Here is a 21,526-nt window from a genome sequence, read left to right as displayed (position 1 = left end):
CAAATTGTGTATCGCTCTGCTTACCCTGAGCAGAAAATGCTCATTATCAAACTTAGTCAAGGTATTACTGTAATGAAACTATACACCAAGTTTCATCAATCTCACTTAATTAGAACTAAAGTTATCGTGTCCCAAAGCATCAACCAATCAAATTGCTTATCTCTGCTTACCCTAAGCGGAAAATGCTCATCTTCGAACTCCATCAAGGCATTGACCTAATCAACACATACACCAAGTTTGAACATTCTAGCTCAATTAGGAAGAGAGTTATCGTGCCCCAAAGTATCAACCAATCAAATTGCTTATCTCTGCTTACCCTAAGCGGAAAATGCTCATCTTCAAACTCCATCAAGGCATTGACCTAATAAACACATACACCAAGTTTGAACATTCTAGCTCAATTAAAAGTTATCGTGTCCCAAAGCATCAACCAATCAAATTGCTTATCTCTGCTTACCCTAAGCGGAAAATGCTCATCTTCGAACTCCATCAAGGCATTGACCTAATCAACACATACACCAAGTTTGAACATTCTAGCCCAATTAGGAAGAGAGTTATCGTGTCCCAAAGCATCAACCAATCAAATTGCTTATCTCTGCTTACCCTAAGCGGAAAATGCTCATCTTCGAACTCCATCAAGGCATTAAACTAATAAACACATACACCAAGTTTGAACATTCTAGCTCAATTAGGAAGAGAGTTATTGTGTCCCAAAAAGTGTGACGGACAGACAGACAGACAGACAGACAGACGGACGAACCCATTTTAATAGTCCCCTGCTTTCTTCGAAAGGCGGGGGACAAAAAAGAAGTGATTTTTTCATACAATCGGGGGCCATAATCCAGGAGGATAAGCGTGATATGCGTGAATATCTACAGGAGCCGAGATCTTCGGGATATAAAGATGTGTTTAAAGTCTCATCAAAATCGCATAAAGATTGTGACCTCTAGATGCACAACCTTGGTATTACATACTTTTACATTATTTACGTATGTGGAACGGCCATTTTGTCAGACAGTTTCAGTCCGATTTTCACGAAATTCGTACTCAACCGTCAATAGATTGTAACGTTGATATATTTAAACGGATTTTTTTAAATGGGATAAAAATTGTGACTTCTAAGAGGTCCACAAGCTAAAACGTGATTTTCATACATTCAGGGGCAAATAATCCACGAGGTTACGCGTGATATGGCCACAGATCACTAATGATTTCCTTATTGACTTTAATGTTAATTCTCGTCTTTTAGACCGGCTCTAAAGTTTTCCCAAAGTTTCGTTGGGTAGAACGCTTTATGCCACAGATGGAGCAACATGTGGCAAACTCTTGCCCAAAAGCATGTATGAGGTTCGCCATGAAAAACTTGAGATGCACATGCTGGAAGTAGAGACAAGGAAACATGCCCTACATTTCAACCTAACCACCCTCTCAACTCTTGTATCCTTCCGCCTCAAAAGCATGAATATTCACCAAAACCTGGCAGAAAATGTATTTTCAAACCCTTTTCTTCGGTTCTACACCAAAAAGTCAATAAAAATCGCCATGCAAAGGGGGAAATAGGGAAAAGGAGCGAAAGACTAAAAATAACTTTCGCCCTTAATTATTTGGTGATCTGTGTCCATATGCGTGAATATCTACAGGAATCGGGTACAAATTGAGACTTCTAGAGGGTCCACAAGCTAAAACGTGATTTTCATACATTCAGGGGCCATTATCCACGAGGTTAGGCGGGTATGCGTGAATATGTACAGGAACCGAGATCTACGGGATATAAACATATACTTTAAGTTTCATCAAAATCGCATAAATTTCATGACTAATAAGACAAGCGGTTGCCATGCTAGATAAGCCCACATTTTAGATGAGATGGAGAGAGAACAAACTCAAAAAAGAATTGATTTTTCATAAAACTTTGGGTCATTATCCAGGAGGTAACGTAGCCCTATATTCTATAACTTGTATGTCACAACCCACAGTCGGAAAATGCACATAAAAGTCTATTAATCCATAGTATTACTTTCTTATCTTGGAGATTGGTTAAGATCTTAATTATTTTCAACATTTATTAACTTATAATATAAATAATACTTTATCAATTATATATTATAATTGTTTTGGAGGTTTCTTTTCAGAATGCATATTAAAGACTGACAGTCATATCAATGACCTTTCACTGAAATATCAATGAGACGTCAGTGAAATTTCACTGGGATTTCAGTGAAATGTTAAGTAAATGTCAGCGAAACATCAATGAACACACAGTAAGAGGTTTGGTAAAAATATTATTGAAGTTTTTGTCAGATTTCAGTGGAATCTCAATAAAATGTCAGCGGGATCTTAATAAAATTTGGGATTTCACAGAGATTTGAGTAAAATTTCACTGAGATTTCAATGTAAAAGAATGATCAACTGTAAACAGATTAGGCTACATGTAACTGTATCACTGTCTGTAAACCTATCACATGGGTCTTGTTGAGGTATGTATTTGGAATTTTTGCTTTAGTTTTAAAAAAAAAAACATATATGCATTCAGTGATCATTTTAGGCTGGATGCATTGATTTCTATAGATTAATTTATTTGTTTTTACAATAATCAATTAAATTGAACCAACGAAAGGGGTTGCTTTTTACTGTATCTCAGATTTATGTGTGTATTGTCTTATTTTATAGATTTCGTTCATTTCATATTTCTTACACAGCCCTAATTAACAATGCATGTAAGTCCGACAATTATTGAGGAGCTATTGGCTGCTGTTTTGCATTTTACTCAGTTCATATTTTGATTTTGTTTTCTTAATTAAATGTTAAATAATTAATCTGAGTACATATTAGTGTGGATTAAGCCTTGAGCAATTTGATGTTTTTCCGGAAAATGCTTATCTTGCACTTTACTTTAAAGAAATTGGCGTAGATGTATATCTAAGATACTTCACACAAAACTAACCAGTTCTATTCACTAAAATATACCTGGGATAGCTTCGTTCATATTAAAATATGTATCTGACAATCACCACACGCCATATCACTCAATTAACATAAATAATATAACAAGCATTGTGCTCACTGCATAATTCACTTAGTTCTTTATTGTGTGCATCGACTTGTGTTATTCTGTTTCATCTACTTGTTTTTTTTTTAATAACTTTGTTATTGTTATTACACAAATTTGAAATGTAATTGTGATAGGGCATATTGTAGATGTACTAACCAGGAAGTTTGTATTAGTAATTGTCCGCGATAAATAGAGTGAGAAAGATATTTTAGAGCTTTGTGAGGTGTATGGTGTGTCATATAGTATTGAGAGAGAGAGAGAGAGAGAGAGAGAGAGACCTGCTGGGTCACTTTGGGTCTAGTAAATTTTTATTTCGTTAAATCAACTACACTTTAGAAGTGTGAGGAAACCTGGGTACTCCGTAAAAATTCCCGAGTGATGTGACCCTTCTAAAAGGGTGGCATTACGTGCATACAGATCTTATGATCTACAACTCCTGCTTTAGACCAATTAACTATTCTTCATTATACTGTAATTGTATACAATTTAATGTCAAAATATATACTCTTCAAAAAAAGTAGGGGATATTGAAATGCAAATACCTATGCAGGTTGTGATATGATAAATAGTCATGGACACTTGACACGCTTTGAGAGTATGTTCACAGATGAAGAACTTGTCGCCCCAACAGAACCACTGGGCTGCACATGCGCCATACACGCGGGAGGGGTTCATTGTCAAATTTGACACCTCAAGGAATGGTTGATGAAAACTGCCGCGTGCTGGTTTATCCTATCCATGTTTGCTTTCCTATCGGTTCTTGCATGAGACTTACTGTTTAGCGTATCTTTGCTTTAGTGTGTTACGTTTACTTTGATCGGGAGAAGTGTTCGTCGACGTCAACGTCCACCGACAACACTGCAAGAATTGGCCGTGGAACTGCAAGAGGAGTGGGTCAGACTGCCCCAAATCGTGATTTGACGGTTGATTAGGATCATGCCACGACGAATTGCTGAATGTCTGAGGATTGGTGGAGCAATTTTTATTAAGACAAAAATCAAAAATGTCCATTTTCACTTTTGACGGTGTATCTCTTTGCGAGTGAAACAAGGCCGTCAGATAAGCCGCCCATATGAACTGTTTATGTTCATGTGTAGGCAATTGACCTGTCATTATTATACACTGGTTACCTCTAATAAAAACAGCAGTGCATTTCCGCAGTTTTGTATTGTTTCTGAATATCCCTACTTTTTTTGAAGAGTATATTATATCAAATGCCTTTAGCTGTAGTGTAAGAGATATACAAACAAACCTTTCCAAATAGGTCTCCTTGATAATGAAAAAAAAAAAAAAATTAAATAAGTAAAAAAAAGATTCAAGGCCTCTTGCATTCTCCATATGGTCAAATTTGAAAAGCTAAACTATCACATATTTTCTGCACTCTCCTTCACCGATTATTTTACATAAACGTAAGGAACCGAACGGACTGTATCACCGTGTCAACATGACCTTCCGGGACGCGGGTCATCGCCAAGGCGCTCACTCTCTCTTGATCTCTCGCTCTCTCTTTCGATCTCTCTCTCTCCCTCTCGATCTCTCTCTCTCTCTCTCGCACTTAAATGGTGCAGCCCAATTATTTACTGTGGAATAGGAAGGGGAATCATCTCCTAAAGTGGAGACCATGTCGGCGTGTATCTGTGTTGGGATTAGTCCTTTCAGTTGCAGGTACTGGATAACTACCAGTTTGTCTATTTCTGGTAATTTCAATGGGTGAACCTACCCATTGAAATTACCAGAAAAAGACAAAACTGGTCTGCTGTAGCTGTAGTCCAGATGTCTATGATTTGTTCAATGATTGTACTTGTTGGTGGCAAAAGTTTGTTTCAGCCCAATTGATCTATCCTTATCGAGCTTTGGACTTTTCAGCCAGCCCTCGTACCAAAGCCAGACCTCTGATTTGGAGGATAAATAGTTTACCTACCTCAACTTTATTTTCTGTTATAATCCATGAACAGTTATTTAAACCATGTACAAATGTTACATTACACAGAAGTAAAAAAACTAAGAGAAAAATTAAAGAATAATATAGATTCATGTTTTTTGCTCTACTCCCGTATCTTATCACGGCCACTGATCTACACGCTCTGATCAACTTTTTCATTTACCAAGAATTTCTCTTTTATACCGGAACTACGACCTATATACGCATGCGTTTAACCTTGAATTGTAGAATGTGCAGTGTAACTTTTTTTTATATTTTACCCAAACAGGGTGTAATTCTATCCATTTAATATAAAGATTTGCTTGTTTATGTTTGTATTCGTCTTCTTTAGTAGTTCATGTACACTGAATTTGTTTTCTGTGACTATAAAGCCTTTATTTTGTACAGGTGTTAAAAGTATTGTTCTGTTAGTTTTATGAGTATTATTCTTTATAGAATGAACATTTTAAACGTTCATAAATCTCGGATTTATAATCTCGACCATTTTTCACTAACTACATTTATGAAATCCTTACACGGCATTTAGTAATTGAACACGTACCCAAATTCTTCGCCCCCTGGTAGATCTGGTTGTATCCGTAACCACTCTCCCACCCACCATCTCACACGGCAGAGTGGGGAACAAAGAGGCTTGATTTTTACATAGAAGTGAGACTTCTAGAACGTAGACTTTCAAAAGAAGAAAACCCTGCTATGCTCTATACCGATCCATGGTTTCGAGGGTCGCCATTAGATAACTGAACAGCCGATCTTTATTTGCTAATCAATTATGTTCGGTGAAATACGTTTACGCCTGCTTTGTGCATTTTACACGTTTTTATTTTCTCGTTTATGGATCAGCATTTACTAATTACTTCCACATTGTGTTGTATGATATGTTTTTATTTGTTCATTACAAATAGCACCCGAAACCATAGGGTACACGACTCGTGTACTGATTATAAAATGTTAATTGTCTTAAATATTGGATATTAGGATCCTATAGTTTCATAGCAAGATAACAACACCAATATTGATTGAAATTAATCAATATTGAATTCTATTTCGTGTTTTTAATTTCGAATATTTGTAACACTATTTTAGTGATAACAAATATCAGTTTCGTAGATATATGGTTTATTAACATTGGAACAGAATATAACACAACTACATCAATACTACAGAAACTAGACTATACAGGATCTAAACTACATCGGAAACTAAACTACGACAGGAACCCATCAGGACGGTACATAAGTATATTAAATCTACCATTTTTCGACTCTAGTGTACAATAATCGCTATCGTCCAATCAGCATTTTGTAGACGTTAGTGCATATTAAAATGAAACTGATTGTCAGTCACACAGATCATTTATATCATTTAGTTCAAAACATCCTGACAGATGTATTCGTTGACAATATAGTAGATTGTAGTCGATATTAAATATTGTTGTCACTTGGATATATATTCTCATAGGCGTCGGAGCCCCCAGACTGGGTAAACCGTCCATTTTTCGGGCAATGTATTTCCGTTTTTCGGACACAAACATCAGAGAATGAGGAACATTAAGCTATCGTTTGCATAACATATTGTAAATTTATATTGTTGTGTAATTAATAAAAAATAAACAACCCCAGGCCTGTAGCTAGCCCAACGGCGAGGGATCGTCATTTGACGGTCGAGGGGGCGCCTCATATAAAGAGAGAGAGAGAGAGAGAGAGAGAGATGTGGTTTAACGTCCACTCGCCACAGACTAGGTCATTTCGGGACTAACATATGGTTTAATTTTATTTCAATAATTCGCTTGCGTGTAGGAGGAAATAAAAAAGAAAAAAGAGAAAGAAAAAAAGAAAAAAGAAAAAAAGAAAAGAGAAAGAAAGGGGGGGGGGTGGAGAAAGAAGGAAGGAGAGGACAGGACACATGACACGAGAAAGAAAAGATAGGAAAAAAATGACTGACAAACAACACACAAAAAAAAGAAGTGTACTACAAGGAAAGAACTTTTTGAGTTTTACCTCATTATACTGAGAACCGCTTAATTCATCTTTTAACCTCTACTTAGTTCTTCATAAGTCATTATCGCAGAAATAATCGCCAAAAACTTGCCAGATGATGATATTCGTTTATTTCTGTGAGTTCGAAGATTCTCGCTATATTCTGTGATGTGCGTCAACAGAACTGTCAAATACTGTACGTGTACTGTATGTATATTATAATTTGCATAATTTTCATCACCGAGAATAAAAGGTTTTTGACACCGAAGAGAATTCTCAAATTCATCTAATGATAGTGCTCTTAGGTCATTCTGTTATCTAATTGTATCAGGAAATCAAAAATTTGCCTTCTTCTGCTTTGGTCTGAAATGCTTGGAAAATTGGTTTGCGGTTGTCAAATGTTAGGTTGGCGAGTAATCGTTTTTCATAAGGGATGCCCAACTTTGGAATAAATTAACCAGAGACACACGAGACTGTACTAAACCATTTCACTTTAAATCTATAAACAATTGTTAAGCGAATCATATACCGTAAATAGAAATCTGCCTGATCAGAAATATATTGGTATCTAAAGTAGGACTATTGAACTGTAATTAGAATAATTTTAATCATTTCGGAACAAATAATATGCTGCGTTTAATTGTGCTTGGTCTGAAAGTCTATCTTTGTCTTTTGGTCTGGGATGTTGTATCTTTAAAGAAGATCTGAACTTAATTACGAAAACAAAATAATATTTATGTTTTACTTTTGGACATATCTGATAAAAGTGAACCCAACCCGGTCGTTACGATCATTAGGATAACCGACAAAACCAATGACGCCTTTTATTATTAAGGAATGTTAAGTATACGGATATCCATTGTTGAATACGGTTTTCTTGTAGGTTGTCTCTATAGCTCGCTTTGAAATGCTTTACATGATAACTTGTAAATCTAGTTACTTTCTGTGTGTGTAAATGACTAATACAATCTACGAATATATTCGATTGCATTAATTTGGGGTTATTATAGTATTATATTACTATGTTACAGGGACAGTGACAATGACAGTTTATGGGCATCCATTCAAACATTGTTCGTTTATAGAGAAACGGGATCTGATTAAGCATTTGTTTGTTCAACCGACTGAAATATGTTGTTCCTTTATATAAGATCTAAATTTACACAGTAGAATCAACATTAAAAAGTCCCTTTGAAACCCCTACAACAAAAACTAAAACGGGCCAGTGGCGTGCATAGGTTTGTTGTATCTTTGTTTTCTTGACATTGGTTTTGAAAGATTGGTATTTGGTATTTGTAGATTAATTTGTATTTGGAAATAAATGTAAATGTAATTCTTTGATACTAAAAGAAATTTTATCATTAATTAAAATTCAATTAAATTAAACAAAAATACAATTTACAAATCTGATATGAAAAATTTCTGATTTGTAAAGTAAATATCGATTTTAAAATACAAATGTTAATTTTAGTAAACAGATGTCACAACAAATGATGAAAAAAGAATTAAGGAATACATATGAATTAGGAACTAGGAATTAAGGGCTGTTCGGTAGGTTCTATACCCCCTCCCCCCCCCCCCACACACACACACCACCACCACCACCACCCCTACCCCCAAGACTCCACTAAAAGGCCCAATACTGAGAAATGTGATAGATTAAGGTTTGTAAGGACCTTTCTCAACGAATTAATTAGGTTTAATCACTAAAACATATCTACGACATGTCTGTTTATTATAATAAAGGATTTAGTCGGGTGTCTTTCCTGGTGAAAATTGTTTAGGTAATAAACTTGAAACTGGTTTTGTAGATCAAAGTGTTTTTAGTAATATCATATGTGTCATGAGTAATTGTGATATGCACCACTGATCCTGTAAACATTTATAAGGAGGAAAGTCCCGACGAAACACGCAATACTTTTTTTATGCATATAACTACATTAAGTAGGTAAAAAAACAATTTTTTATCAAACGGTTAAAAAGAAAATTAGATAAAATAGTTTTCCAAGAAATCTATTATTAGTTGCCACCTTTGTGTAGATTGGGTAGGTTGCGATAATAGGGGAGTTTTGTTATTTTCAAATGGATACGATTTCTTTGATAAATGATTAACCACTAAAGAAGAGAGACACACACACCATGCAGTATAGTGGCAATATTAGTCATTCCAGATACTTTTGTTTACAAAGATGAGAGAGACGAAAGTCTCTTGAATAAAATAATTATTTCTTTCAAACCCTTGTTAGGTAAGATGTCTATATATCAGTGTGACGGGCACACATCTACGGGATAGAGTGCGCAACCATTGACGGGATTGCAATATTGAAATGGGCCCTTATTTGTAGACATATCTTTAGATGTCAGAACACCTACAATTAAAAGTCCAAATGTTCCCGTTGTATAAAATGAAAGCCGATGACAAGGAAAGGAAATTAATAAGTAACAATTGGCCATAAACTTCATTAATTGTCTTTAATCTATCCCGGGATTGTCAACCACTCATTTTTCCTAAATTGTACCCAGATACAACAGATTACACGCGTGTGTACATGTTCTCTGTAAGTTACCGATATACTATGTAACCATATAGACAGTGGTAACTATAGCCGACTAAAACCACAGTGTTACTATATGTAAATATGTACTGTCTATCTTTATAGAATGACATTATTTATGAATAGTTCCAAGACGGACGAAAAGTACTTTAAAATATTCAAATTTTATTAAAGATACATTATGGGAGATAAGATAACGAGATGGCAGTTCTCGCTATAATAGTTAAAAACAAGATAGTGTAAAGGTAATTTGCTGAAAATTTCAGTCAAATTGATCCACTATGAGCCGAGAAAGAAATTTTGGCATAGTCTCGGTCATCATTACTAAAATCATTAATATAAACAGCTTAGTCTCGATTATCCACTTTTATTGATTTAATTATCCACGGCCGTTAGCGGCATATAGGAATCTAATCCAGCCAACATCGAAGGCTAGCCTTGACATCGAGAGTTTATTATGGTCTGGATAAGTTAATTAATGTCTAATTGATAATTTAGATAACATTTCAGGCCTAAAGAAAGACCTGTAATAAGCAGATTTTGCTCTTGCATAATGCATGTTTAAACCAGTCAAATAACTATGGAAGCATATAACTACCATTCATAATTTCTACTTTTCTACTATTCTAAACACGAAAGTCGAAAAGTAGAAGTTAAGACAAAATGTGAGGCGACAGCACGCTAAACAAGCCAAAATCGACTCGAAAATAGGAAATTAAGAAATAATACACTGCGATAGCGCCCCTCGTTTTTCCAAATTTCTTATTTTCGACTTGCATTCTGGGTTGTGTTACGTATTTTCGACTTTAGACTTAGTCATATTTTGGTATTTACTGATGTCAGTAAGAAGGCGCCAACACGCATACCAAACCATAATGCAACTCGAAAAGTAGAAGTTAGGAAATAACACATCGCACTATTAGCTTGCTGTCGATATATTACGCAATGTCTTAAGCTCAAGACCATTAAACAACTTAAAATACAGACTAGTTACACTTGGCACATTGCCCGTCCGATTATTTGAAATAATGGTACACCAACATCAAAGGATGACGTCACATCTGTATTTTAATATGTTTTATTTCACTGCGACGTCACTCGGCAAACCTCGGCAGATTCCGTTACTCTACATCTAGCCTCGGCTGTATAACAGTAAGTGAAATGTACCTACGCCTAAACAATTGCGATGCGGCACTCATTAGGAAAACTTGGCGCCGCTTTTAAAAAGAAGTTATCAAAATTGCGTCGTTCGAAGCGTGTGTAGAATTTTCACTGCAAAGTTATCCTTGTTTAAAGAAGATCGGATAAACTTGGAAAAAAAAACAGTTTCAGGCTTTGAAATATTTGTATGATAAAACATTCTTCAAAGGCGTCATCATGGGCAACGCCGTTGGTAATTCAGGAACTTGAAAATAGTTCCAATGGCGGACTTCCTCATACAGCCGAGGCTACATGTTGGGTACTGGAATCTGCTGAGGTTTGCCGAATGACTGCGACGTTTTAACAAGATTTCATGCATTAACAAGCATATAATTCTAGAAAAAAAATCAGATGGAAAATTTCTATAATAAAACATCTGATATATTGCGAGGACAAATGGTAATGTGGAATCTATAATTAAATCTTGACTATATCACTCACGCCCGTTTAATTGTATAAGACCCGCCAACATTTTTTATTTAAGCGACCGTGTTTAGTTACTGTAAATCATGTACCCGGCTATTGGTATATATTATTTCAACTATTGTGATCTGCATGTATACTGTTCGAGAAAAACACGAAAATTTCATATTGCAATGTCAGTAAGTAATATGAATCTTATGACCCACGGCTTCATACCAATAAATAAGTTTTCGGAAGGTTTGGTGGGCGGTGATCTCCAGGACGCTGAAAATAAGTAGGGTGCATCATCGCATAACTTCAATGCTTTAAATAAAATTTGAAAAAGATGTATTAAAACTGATTTGTCTCTATCGCGTTAACTAGGTTTTCGACAATGGGAAGGTAACATGACCCTATGCTGTGCCGCGTTAACAAGCCATAATGAGACATTTTTAAAATAATGTTTTGAATACCACCATATTAAATAAAAAGTTTCATTATTTTATGACCAATAACCAAAGAGAGGAATTGTTGTAACTATTTAAAAATAGATAAGCTCTTTTTTTAAGAACATTAAGATATTCCGTTTTCTTCGAGGTTTTTTGAAGATTCATAACTTTGAGGTGAAATAGATTCCTTTGATTAGGCCTTTAGAAATCGAAACGGTCACGGGTTTAAGATTATCGGAATGTTCAAAAAACTGTTATATAGGCTGATTATTGACGTAAATGGAGAAGGAATTACTGGTCTGAATCCACCAAGAAACCAAAATAGTTACCTCCCTTACAAAATTCATAGAAATTTACGTCTGCATAGTAAGCGGGTGTCATTTTTAGCAAACCTTTGCCAGACAAGGATGATAATAGGTTTTGACTAGGTTCTGAAAAAAGATTCAACCAACTGAGATGCATTAAGGTCTATGTAAAGGCCAACGAAGGTATATATGTCCAAGCTTCTCTTTATATTATTGTAATACTATACCGGTAGGCCCGACCGGTGTCTGAGTCTCCCAAAAACGGCAAATGCGGAACGCCAAAAAAATAGGAATTGATGGTTCAAGATTTCCTCATTTCCCGCGTATTTTTCATTCTGCGCAAAAATACAGAAATTTCAGAAAATTACAACGAAACGAATAAATACTCTGTGCTGATATTACGAGAAGGCGTCCATTTTTAATGTCATTTATTCCATTGCTCCACAATACCAATGTCACAGTGTTAAAATATAGAATACACTACTCAATAATACAAAATACAGTATAATAGTCAGGCCCGTAGCCAGCTTGCTGGCGCAGGGGGGGGGGGGGCGGGCAGCCCCGGTGGTAGGGGGGTCCGGGGGGGGGGGGTCTCTTTTGCCGGGGGTACGGGGGTCTCCCCCCCCCCCCACGGAAAATTTTGAAAATTGAGTAGCTGTAAACGAGTATCTAGGCATAGAAATCGACTATTATATGTTCTAAGAACGAACTATTCTGAGTGTTTTTCAAGAAATATATACAAATCATACATAGGTAATTTATAAAAAATTTCACAGGTTGATGGTTGGAAATATTCCTACTTATTCAATATTCCTAACTGGTTAATCAAATGGTCAAAATTTTCTCAACTAGTCCCATTTTTTAACCAGTTAAATTCTCTTGACTCTTGACGATACAATGATAATTCGTTAATTAATAATATGACGATATGATAATTTCACAGGTTGATGGTTGGAAATTACTTGCAGGTCGGGGTTTTGGCCTAAATTAATCGATTTATGAGATATATTATTTGACAGAGATTATAATCAGATATGCCATCAAATCGCATATTTGGGGTTCATTTTTCAAAATTTTCAAGGTGGGAGAGCCCCCCGGACCCGCTCCGACACGGGAGCCCGGGTCAGTTCGCGGCCCCAATCCGCCCCTGACCATGCCTATTGAAGCACGCGACGAATTTATTTAAAAAAATGATTCAAATAATGAAATACAGATGGATACTAAGTATCGCCTATTTGTAAGATATGCAGTAATGCAGTGAACCGTTAGGCCACCCTATTCCCCAAAATAACGGATATTGCAGGCTTTTATATATGGAAAGTAGAAACATCCAATCTTACCAGAATAATGCAGGATTCCCTGAAAATCACCCTACCCGTCAACACGATGATTGGGGATGTCTGCTCGAGTGACATCAAACTTGATGTTCATAAACTTGGTGGTGAGCGGACTAGGAAAAAGGGAGAGACTTAAAGGTCTTCATAGTATGGGAGGCCATTATTTGAGGGCAGCCATTTTGCAAAAATATTCCAACTTATTTTTTTATAATTTTCACCATATTTTTAATGTTATCGACATATCAACTGTGATTTGGCAATGTATTAATATTAGCCGGGGTCGTGACTATATTCAGATCTTTTTTCCATCATTTTATGGAGATATTTCCAAGATGGCGACCACTTTTGACGGGAAAATTGGATGATATGGATTAAGTAGTAGTGTTTAGTGTCGTTATATGTTTTTAGGGGAACAGATTCCATTTCTACCGGTTACAACTGTGTAAAATGATCACATGTTCACATGTAGTATATTTCTTAAATATGGCTGTCATTTGTAGCGGGAAAATGGGACATGTGTTGATTTTGATTAAGTAGTCGTGTTTTGTGTCAATATATGCTTTCGATTTCTGCCATTTACAGATGTGTGAAATGATGGTATGTTCACCCATTTATCATATTTCTAAGATGACCGCCGTTTGTGGCAGGACGTTTTTCTAAATACATTACTGAAAATGTTTCTGAATCCAGTTCTGCTATAATATGTATTACTAGCTTGTAGCATGTTCCTGGAAGACTGCAGTGCCCCGTTTGCCAAATTTTTATATTATCCAACGATAAAAATTCATCATTTTTGGATTTAGCTGCACTAAGTTACAAAAAGCAGGTAATTTCGGGGCTAACATATGGTTCAACTTTATTTCAATAATTCACTTATGCGTAGGGGTCTTTAACAGTGGGAGGAAACCGGAGAACCTGGAGAAACCCCACGCGGTTGGACAGGCGACCCTATTCTTTGTCACGTACAACCGGGGAATCGAAACCACGCCAATTGATTCAATGACAAACCTTATGATACAGCGCGCACATGCTAACCATTCGGCCGTCCACCCCAACCCCTAAAGTCAATGGAATGGTCACTTTGTGAGCATCCACAAGATATTTCAAAGTGATCAAGGGCCATACCTCTGACAATGACTGTATACATTTTAAGTCAATCGAATGTTAACTTTAGCCTCTAGAGCGTCCCCAAGATTTTTCAAAGTGATCAAGGGCCATAACTCTTGCAGTAATTATCGGGGAAATCATTGAAAATCAATAGAATTCTTCATCTCATGACCTTCAACTCTGTGTATAAATCTAAAGTCAATCGGGTGTTAACTTTAGCCTCTAGATCGAGAGTGTCCACAAGATATTCAGTAGCGGATTATCAGTGAGGCTGATGAGGCTGCAGCCTCAGGCCCAAAGATTTGTAAAAAAAAATTATTTAGACTTGTCTGATACGATTAAAAACGCATAGACAATGAATGTTAGGGGGGTGGGGTTTAGGCCCAACGGGAATCAACATAGGCCCTCACCCGAAATTAATTAGACCCACGCCATTTTAAATAGGCCCTATTGTTTGGAGATCTGATCTTATTTTTTAAATGTAGGCCTACAATGTACGTCAAATCCTTGTAAGTTTTCAGTTATGTCTTGCTTAATATATTGTATCCACGTGACGTCATTTATGGGCATATAAAGATACATTACTAATATCAAACGACTTTGGCTTAAGAAAAAATATCTAGCAAAAGATCTTGCGCTAGTTTCGATGTAAACACCCCATCATGAGGAAATATTATACTTGAAAATAGGTGTATGTACAGTTGGTTTCCGGTGACGTTTCTGCTGTCAAAGCATTTTGTACGACAAATTTCAATAGTTATAACTAATATTTTAATAATATTATAACCTCAGTAACGAATCCCGTTTTTAATGTTAGCAACTACCTTAGCTCTAACTTTAAAAACTAAATAGGCCCTTCAGCAACTGCCGCCTCAGGCCTTGGTGGAGCTTAATCCGCCACTGAAGATATTTCAAAGTGATCAAGGGTCATAACGGTACTCTGGCAGTAATTATCGGAAATCGTTGAAAATCAATAGGCTTCTTGGTCTCATGACCTTAAACTAGTTAAACAATGTATACATTTCAAGTCAATCAGATATTAACTTTAGGCTCTAGAGCATCCATCGACGAAGGGGCAGACCTACACATGGACGGGGGGGGGGGGGGGGGGGGGGTGCGACAATATATGACCATATTTCAATGTGGGCATATAAAAACATTACTACTAAAACAAATAAGCACATGGAGTGATAGGTTGGCCTTGGAAATATCAATGGTGTGGTTCAACGGTCTTAGAAAGCGGGTAAGATTATATAGCGGCGCCCCAATGAGGTTTACTAGCTGCCGCAGGAAGCGCCAAACCAAACGACCATTTCACTCAATAAATGACTACATATTAAACCTACCATAGGTATATTAAGCCATTCACCCCCAACTCCCATATCAGCTACGATTACAGCCAAAATGTAATCTGTATTTTGATTAAAGACTATCACTAAATAATAATATAAATGTTATTTTGAATGTGTTAATATGTTATAAAAATAGTATTTATTTTATATGAAATATGATCTTATGTACAATTTGATAGTCGAATATGGTATTTATTATAACAACGAATTAATGTAAACTATAAATGAATAAAAAAATACAATATTTGTATATAGATAGTCTGAAAGTTCAATGTTTGTTAGACTGTCAATACAAATTTTTAGTTATATTACAACTATGAGCATAACTTGTGTCAATATTTGACTGACAAATAAAATGCATTGAAAATAAATTTTCAGAACTAGGTAAACAAATTAGAAACTCAAGCCACATTTCTTAGAAAGAAATGAAATGAAATCAAATGGGGTTTAACGTCCTACTGTTTTGCTCCGAACTGGGCTGATCTGGGCTAATGAAGACTGGCATATGCCATACAGTTTGCTATGAGGGAAATTTTGCCCGGACAGCGGCACTACGACCTACTCTTATATCGAATTCCAACTGTCAAGGGATCTTTTACGTGCACGTCAATGTGTACACGGGACCTCGGTTTTTTGTCTCATCCGAATGACTAGACAGCTGTCCTTGCCAGCTGTCCTGCATCACTGACAAGGGGGAACCACGCCGGAAATCTGTATGAACTTTCTCGGCCAATGCAGGGATCAAACACCCGACCTCCAGGCTAGAGAGCCAGCGTCTTATCCACTTAGCCACCGTGATACCCCTTCTTAGAAAAAAAAACTGCTTAAAATCATATGTAAGGCAGGTAGAATAATAATAGGTATATAGAAAATTCAGTTGTACACACCGGGATAAACATATATATATATATATAACTAAAGTCAATGAGCAATATAATATACATAATATCATTAACTACAATATGGTATTTTGAGGAAAATATTTTTAACTTCTCTGTCTTTTCACGATTCCAATGTCATGTCATGTTCATGTCATTTTGCTTTGTTCAGAAGACTGAAAACGGCACAGTCTAGGGTAGAGGCATGCATTTCACCCAACTCTTCTGATTAAACCGTTATAGGTTCAGAGACTACAAAAAACCCCAATGAAAATGAAATGGAGTAATATCTTACTTTTTGTGCATGCCCCTATGCCCTAACCACGGCATCCAGCCTACTCTTAAATTTCAATTTCCTGTCAGGGGATCTTTAACATGCTGCCAATAATATAAACAGGAACTTTGATTTTTCATCCCAACTGAATGACTAGTACTTTTCATAGCACGGTCCTCTGGAAATACCAGACTGGAAGATCCCTGGAAACTTTTTTGGCCAGTACCGGGTTTAGAGTGCCAGCAACGTAATCACAAAGCCTCTAAAAAAGCAATGAGAAGTGATTGAAATACAGTTTCCTGTTTATTAAAGTACAGTTTAACTCAACTTATTAGTTTATTGGTCAAATGATCGTCGGACCCCGAATAACCAAAACAATTCATCTGCCTTCAGTATCATTTAAACATGTTAACAGTTTATAGTACCGGTATACATGTGTGTGTTTTACCCTTATGTTAATAATATGTGTTTATCTCTACTATATTAATTAATTGTTTTTAAGTTACTTAAATCCATTAAAGTAATTGACATAAATATTTTGATTTCAAGCAAAAGAAAACAAATAAGAAGAGTTGCATATCCTCCATATCACAATATCAATTGCTGATGTCCTAGTTAAATTAATTTTGATTTAAAGACAAAATGTACATCACAGGAAAATATATAAAATATCTCAATGGATTATTTCTAGCTTTATAGATTATGTGAAATTCAGAAGCAAACATATACAAGTTTTTCAAAGCCATTAAATCATACTGTCATAAATATTTTGATTTTGTGCATAAAAAAATTAAGAAACTTGTCTCCTGTATCACAATGTCACTTGTTACACCCTAGTTTATAAGATCTATGACTAAATATTCCAGAAAAATATATCAAATAATTCAAAGTAATTCTAACTTTATAAATGGGTGTACTTATAATTAGGCCATACCAAAAAAATAGGTTTTCAGATACTTCCACCTCACTTAAAAACTAAAAACAATGTCAACCATTATCTCATGTCTTTTTATGGGACTATATTAAAGGTGGTTTAACTCACTACAATAACAATACAAAATTAGAATTCCTTGCCTGTAGGGGTGTATGCCAGCAGGCTATTCGTGTAAGCATCTGGTCATTTCTGATCAAGCTGGTCATTTCCGATCAAGCGTTTGCCTTCAGTTCATTCCTCTAATAATACTACATGAGAGTCATTGAATTCAGTTAGATTTCATACAATGAAATATTATCTTATATTATAAACTCTAATCATAATTATTTTAAATGGATTTCTGTATGATACACTAATACTATTCAGGGGCAATCCAGCTACATAAATTTTTTGTAAAACACCACTTTTATGAGAAAAGTGTCATGGTTGTGGACTTTATCCTTTATCGTCAGATTGTGGGATGGGATGGGCATTCAAAGCGTGAGATATTGATATAGACACATGTGATATCACAATTAATGCTTTGCATCAATGAAAATGTAGCGCAATGTCATTGTATAAATTCATACTAAAAATTGAAGTCAAACAGGGTGTTGGATTTCTCTCTTTAAAAAGCTCAGTGTGTATGTATCTACGCCAAAATAACGATAGAGACCATGTATTTCTCAAAATATTTCAAGGCCGCCCCCCACCCCCTACAAAGATACATTGTCTCGGGAACCTAGCCAACCCCCTCCTGCAAGACTTCCTGGATCTGCCCCTGCTATTACTACATACCTTATGGCTAGACCTCTTTGATTTGATCAAAATAAAATTGTTGATTCTATATGTTGGCTGGTTTTGTAAAAATAAAATTTGTCTATAGCATATAAAACAGTGTTGAGATGTAACTGATTTTGTGCTCTACTGTTGACAAAGTAAGCCAAACATCTAACAAAAATTAGTAAACAAGCTGACTTCCGCTTAATTTTTCCAAACAAAAATTCAATTGTATAGATCATTTCATCACTAATTTCATCAATATAATTCAACACTTCTTTTTGACCGAAATCAAAGAGCAGTAACAATGAAATCTTACTATAAAAATACTACACTAGAAAGTATGGCCATACTTCTTTACTGGTGATTATCTTGACTGGCCAACAGTAAAGAGGTTTTATATTGGTTAAACTACAGTTCAAGCTGTCCATCCTGTAATTTAAATAATATAAACCTCCCTAATCTTCACATTTCAATATCTAATATAGCCTATACATTTGTATATGAACAATATTTACATCAAATGATTCTTATGAACAAGAACAATATAAGTTCTATAACAAAACAATATTTACATATCAATAATGACCAGACAACTGCACATCATGTTTTTTTCAGTAAACTTTTGTTTGGTCCTAACATTTAGATAGTAATTTGTAAGCGGCAAAATATTTACAAAGTCTGCAAATGGTCTCAAAAAAAATGTAGATTCAAAGGATATTTATGAAAATTGTATGGCTGATTGTCATGAATTTTGGGTGACTGCTGTCTAATGAAATTATGGTTATACAGCTATTCAAAGCTTTTCGTTTGTTTCTGTTCCATTGGAGAAAGTCAAGTAAACACACATAACATTAAACGTAATCTGTCTGTATACAGAAGTACAAGCATGATGAATAGTATGTTTATGAAACTGCATAGAGATCAAAGTTGGAATTGTCTACTTTATCGAGATACAGATCTTAGAATGGTCCACTTATATTTGTTAACACCTAGTGGTATCTTTCAGATTAGAATAATAGTCTGTTTCATCTTTTTCATTAAAATGATTTAAAGCAGAATAGGTGTTGTTATCTTTTTCGTTCATACCATTTACAGCAGCCTCATAACGTGCATTCATGTTTCTCATGTAAGTGCTCGGTGACAAGCTTTTAGTTTCCATTTCAGACAGAGTGTCTGGTGGAACAAAGCTATTTCGGTCCACAGTTGCTTCACTATAACTGGATACAATGTCTGGGGGAAACCATCCATGTTCATCAACCTCTGCTCTTGGTGAGTCATTGACTCGATTAAATTTCATTCCCCAGTCATTAGATTCCTCGTCCACATCAGTTCGAAACTGGGGTTCAGAATTGGTACTTCTGACGTCTTCTGGTGGCAAAAATCCATTCTCGTCCCTCAAGCTTGGGAAGGCAAAGCGGCCCTTCTGATGTGGAGAGTCTACATCATGCTCATGCCCGATGAATGAACCGATACCAGAATCGTGTTTTTCGTAAACACGGCCATAAGGTTCTCCAAATGTATCTAAAAACCATGTAACATTACTCTTCTCAAATTTAGCTGCTTTATACACAGCATCTTTTAGGCTTTTTCCAGCGTCAAAATCATCCATAGATTTTGTGAAGACATCTTGTAATTGGGGATACGTGTCTGACTCTGGTGTTTGATGATGGATATATTTAACTAAATCTGGAATTTGTTGAATTATTTTGTAACAATGGCTGGTGGGTATATCTGATAAATAAAATTCTGATGATGTATGATCTAAAGATACCATGATGTATTTATCGTGGGATTCTGTATTCCTAGATTCCTTAATAACTTCTTTCATAAAATCAGTAAATAAATTACCCGTTGACGTGATTGGACGATAATTATAGCTGCCATTCTGACTGGCTGCTTCCATCAGATAATAAGATGCTTCTGAATTAACAATCATGACATAATCAACCGTGTCTAAAGTCTTTAACGTCCAGTCCTTGTGGTTCAATTGGCCAATTTCTTTGAGACAAAATGGTGGATAGATAGGTTGGCAATGACATTCATCTTGAAGAAAGAGAACGAGTTGTTTTACAAATTCTACATGATGTTGATGGTCGTCAGCATTTAATATCAAAATGGACTTTTTCTGTAAGGGAGCCACTGTCACTGAAACAAAAGTGTTTAAAATTAAGGGAATATATTTATCATTAATGGAAACCAGCTAGGTCATTGAAATCTTAATAAATCTGATCAATGTATGTAATCATGATTGTTTTTTGTTTGTTTGTTTGTTTCATTACAAGTAAGTTCGAAACTAAAGACTGCATGTCACGGATGGGGAGACAACCCCTGTGTTTGTCCAAGAATCAAACTGCATGCAGTCATAGAATCAATGATGGTCGATTATCAGTCCAGAACATCCCGAACTGACACAATTGCAATTGAAGCAGAATACAGTACCCACAGTTCCATCAGTCCTTACAACTGAGGTTGTGTGAGTAGAATTGTGACATAATAAACACAACGAATATGATAACTCTAAATAACAATCAGGTGATGCCTCCAGATATCTGTATAATATTGTAATCATACCTGCATGTCCATTAAAGGTGTTAGTTGGATTCTCAGGATTTCCGTCTTTACCTGCTACACCACCGGCCTTCCAAATATCACAGATATATCTCTTACCTACAATTACACAGGGACGGTCATTTTGAATATTGACATAAAGAAGATTAAAAATATCATGATAGGCCTCTATAGGCTATTTGTTACAGGAAAAGAAATTGCTTTCATGCTGGGTTTCTTTAAGTCAATCAAAAAAAAGTAGACTTGTCCTGAAAATAGCTGGGTTTTTTTTTTACATTTTCTAAGGGTGGGTATCTAGACAAGAGTTTTCTCTAAAGAACAGCAAAATCTGTGAGAAAAAATTCACCCTGTGTAGGCCATCTATAAGACCAAGCATGTTTGATTTTTAAGTAAAGTCTCTTTTGAAGATCTCCCCAAAACAAGTTATTCACAT

The 21,526-nt window shown here is 35.7% G+C and overlaps 1 protein-coding gene across 7 annotated transcripts in view; it reads right to left on the bottom strand.

The window, feature by feature from the left end:
- LOC126827456 (uncharacterized) overlaps positions 1 to 21,526 on the bottom strand; it is a 77,628-nt gene that overhangs the window by 22,500 nt on the left and 33,602 nt on the right. For 3 of the 7 annotated variants that reach the window (XM_050556785.2, XM_050556800.2, XM_050556799.2), the window contains exon 1: positions 4,974 to 5,114. The exons of 3 other annotated variants lie outside the window; for them this stretch is intronic. In XM_050556785.2, the coding sequence (XP_050412742.2) occupies positions 4,974 to 5,087 (114 nt within the window). In that variant the 5' untranslated portion in view covers positions 5,088 to 5,114. Of the gene's footprint in view, positions 1 to 4,973; positions 5,115 to 16,684; positions 20,671 to 21,096; positions 21,193 to 21,526 lie in introns of those variants that run through there. One more of the 7 variants, XM_050556794.2, reaches the window with a different exon arrangement.

The sequence above is a fragment of the Patella vulgata genome, chromosome 7 (genome assembly GCF_932274485.2).
Source record: "Patella vulgata chromosome 7, xgPatVulg1.2, whole genome shotgun sequence".
NCBI classification, from domain to species: Eukaryota; Metazoa; Mollusca; class Gastropoda; family Patellidae; genus Patella; species Patella vulgata.
This window is presented reverse-complemented; position numbering and strand designations above follow the sequence as displayed.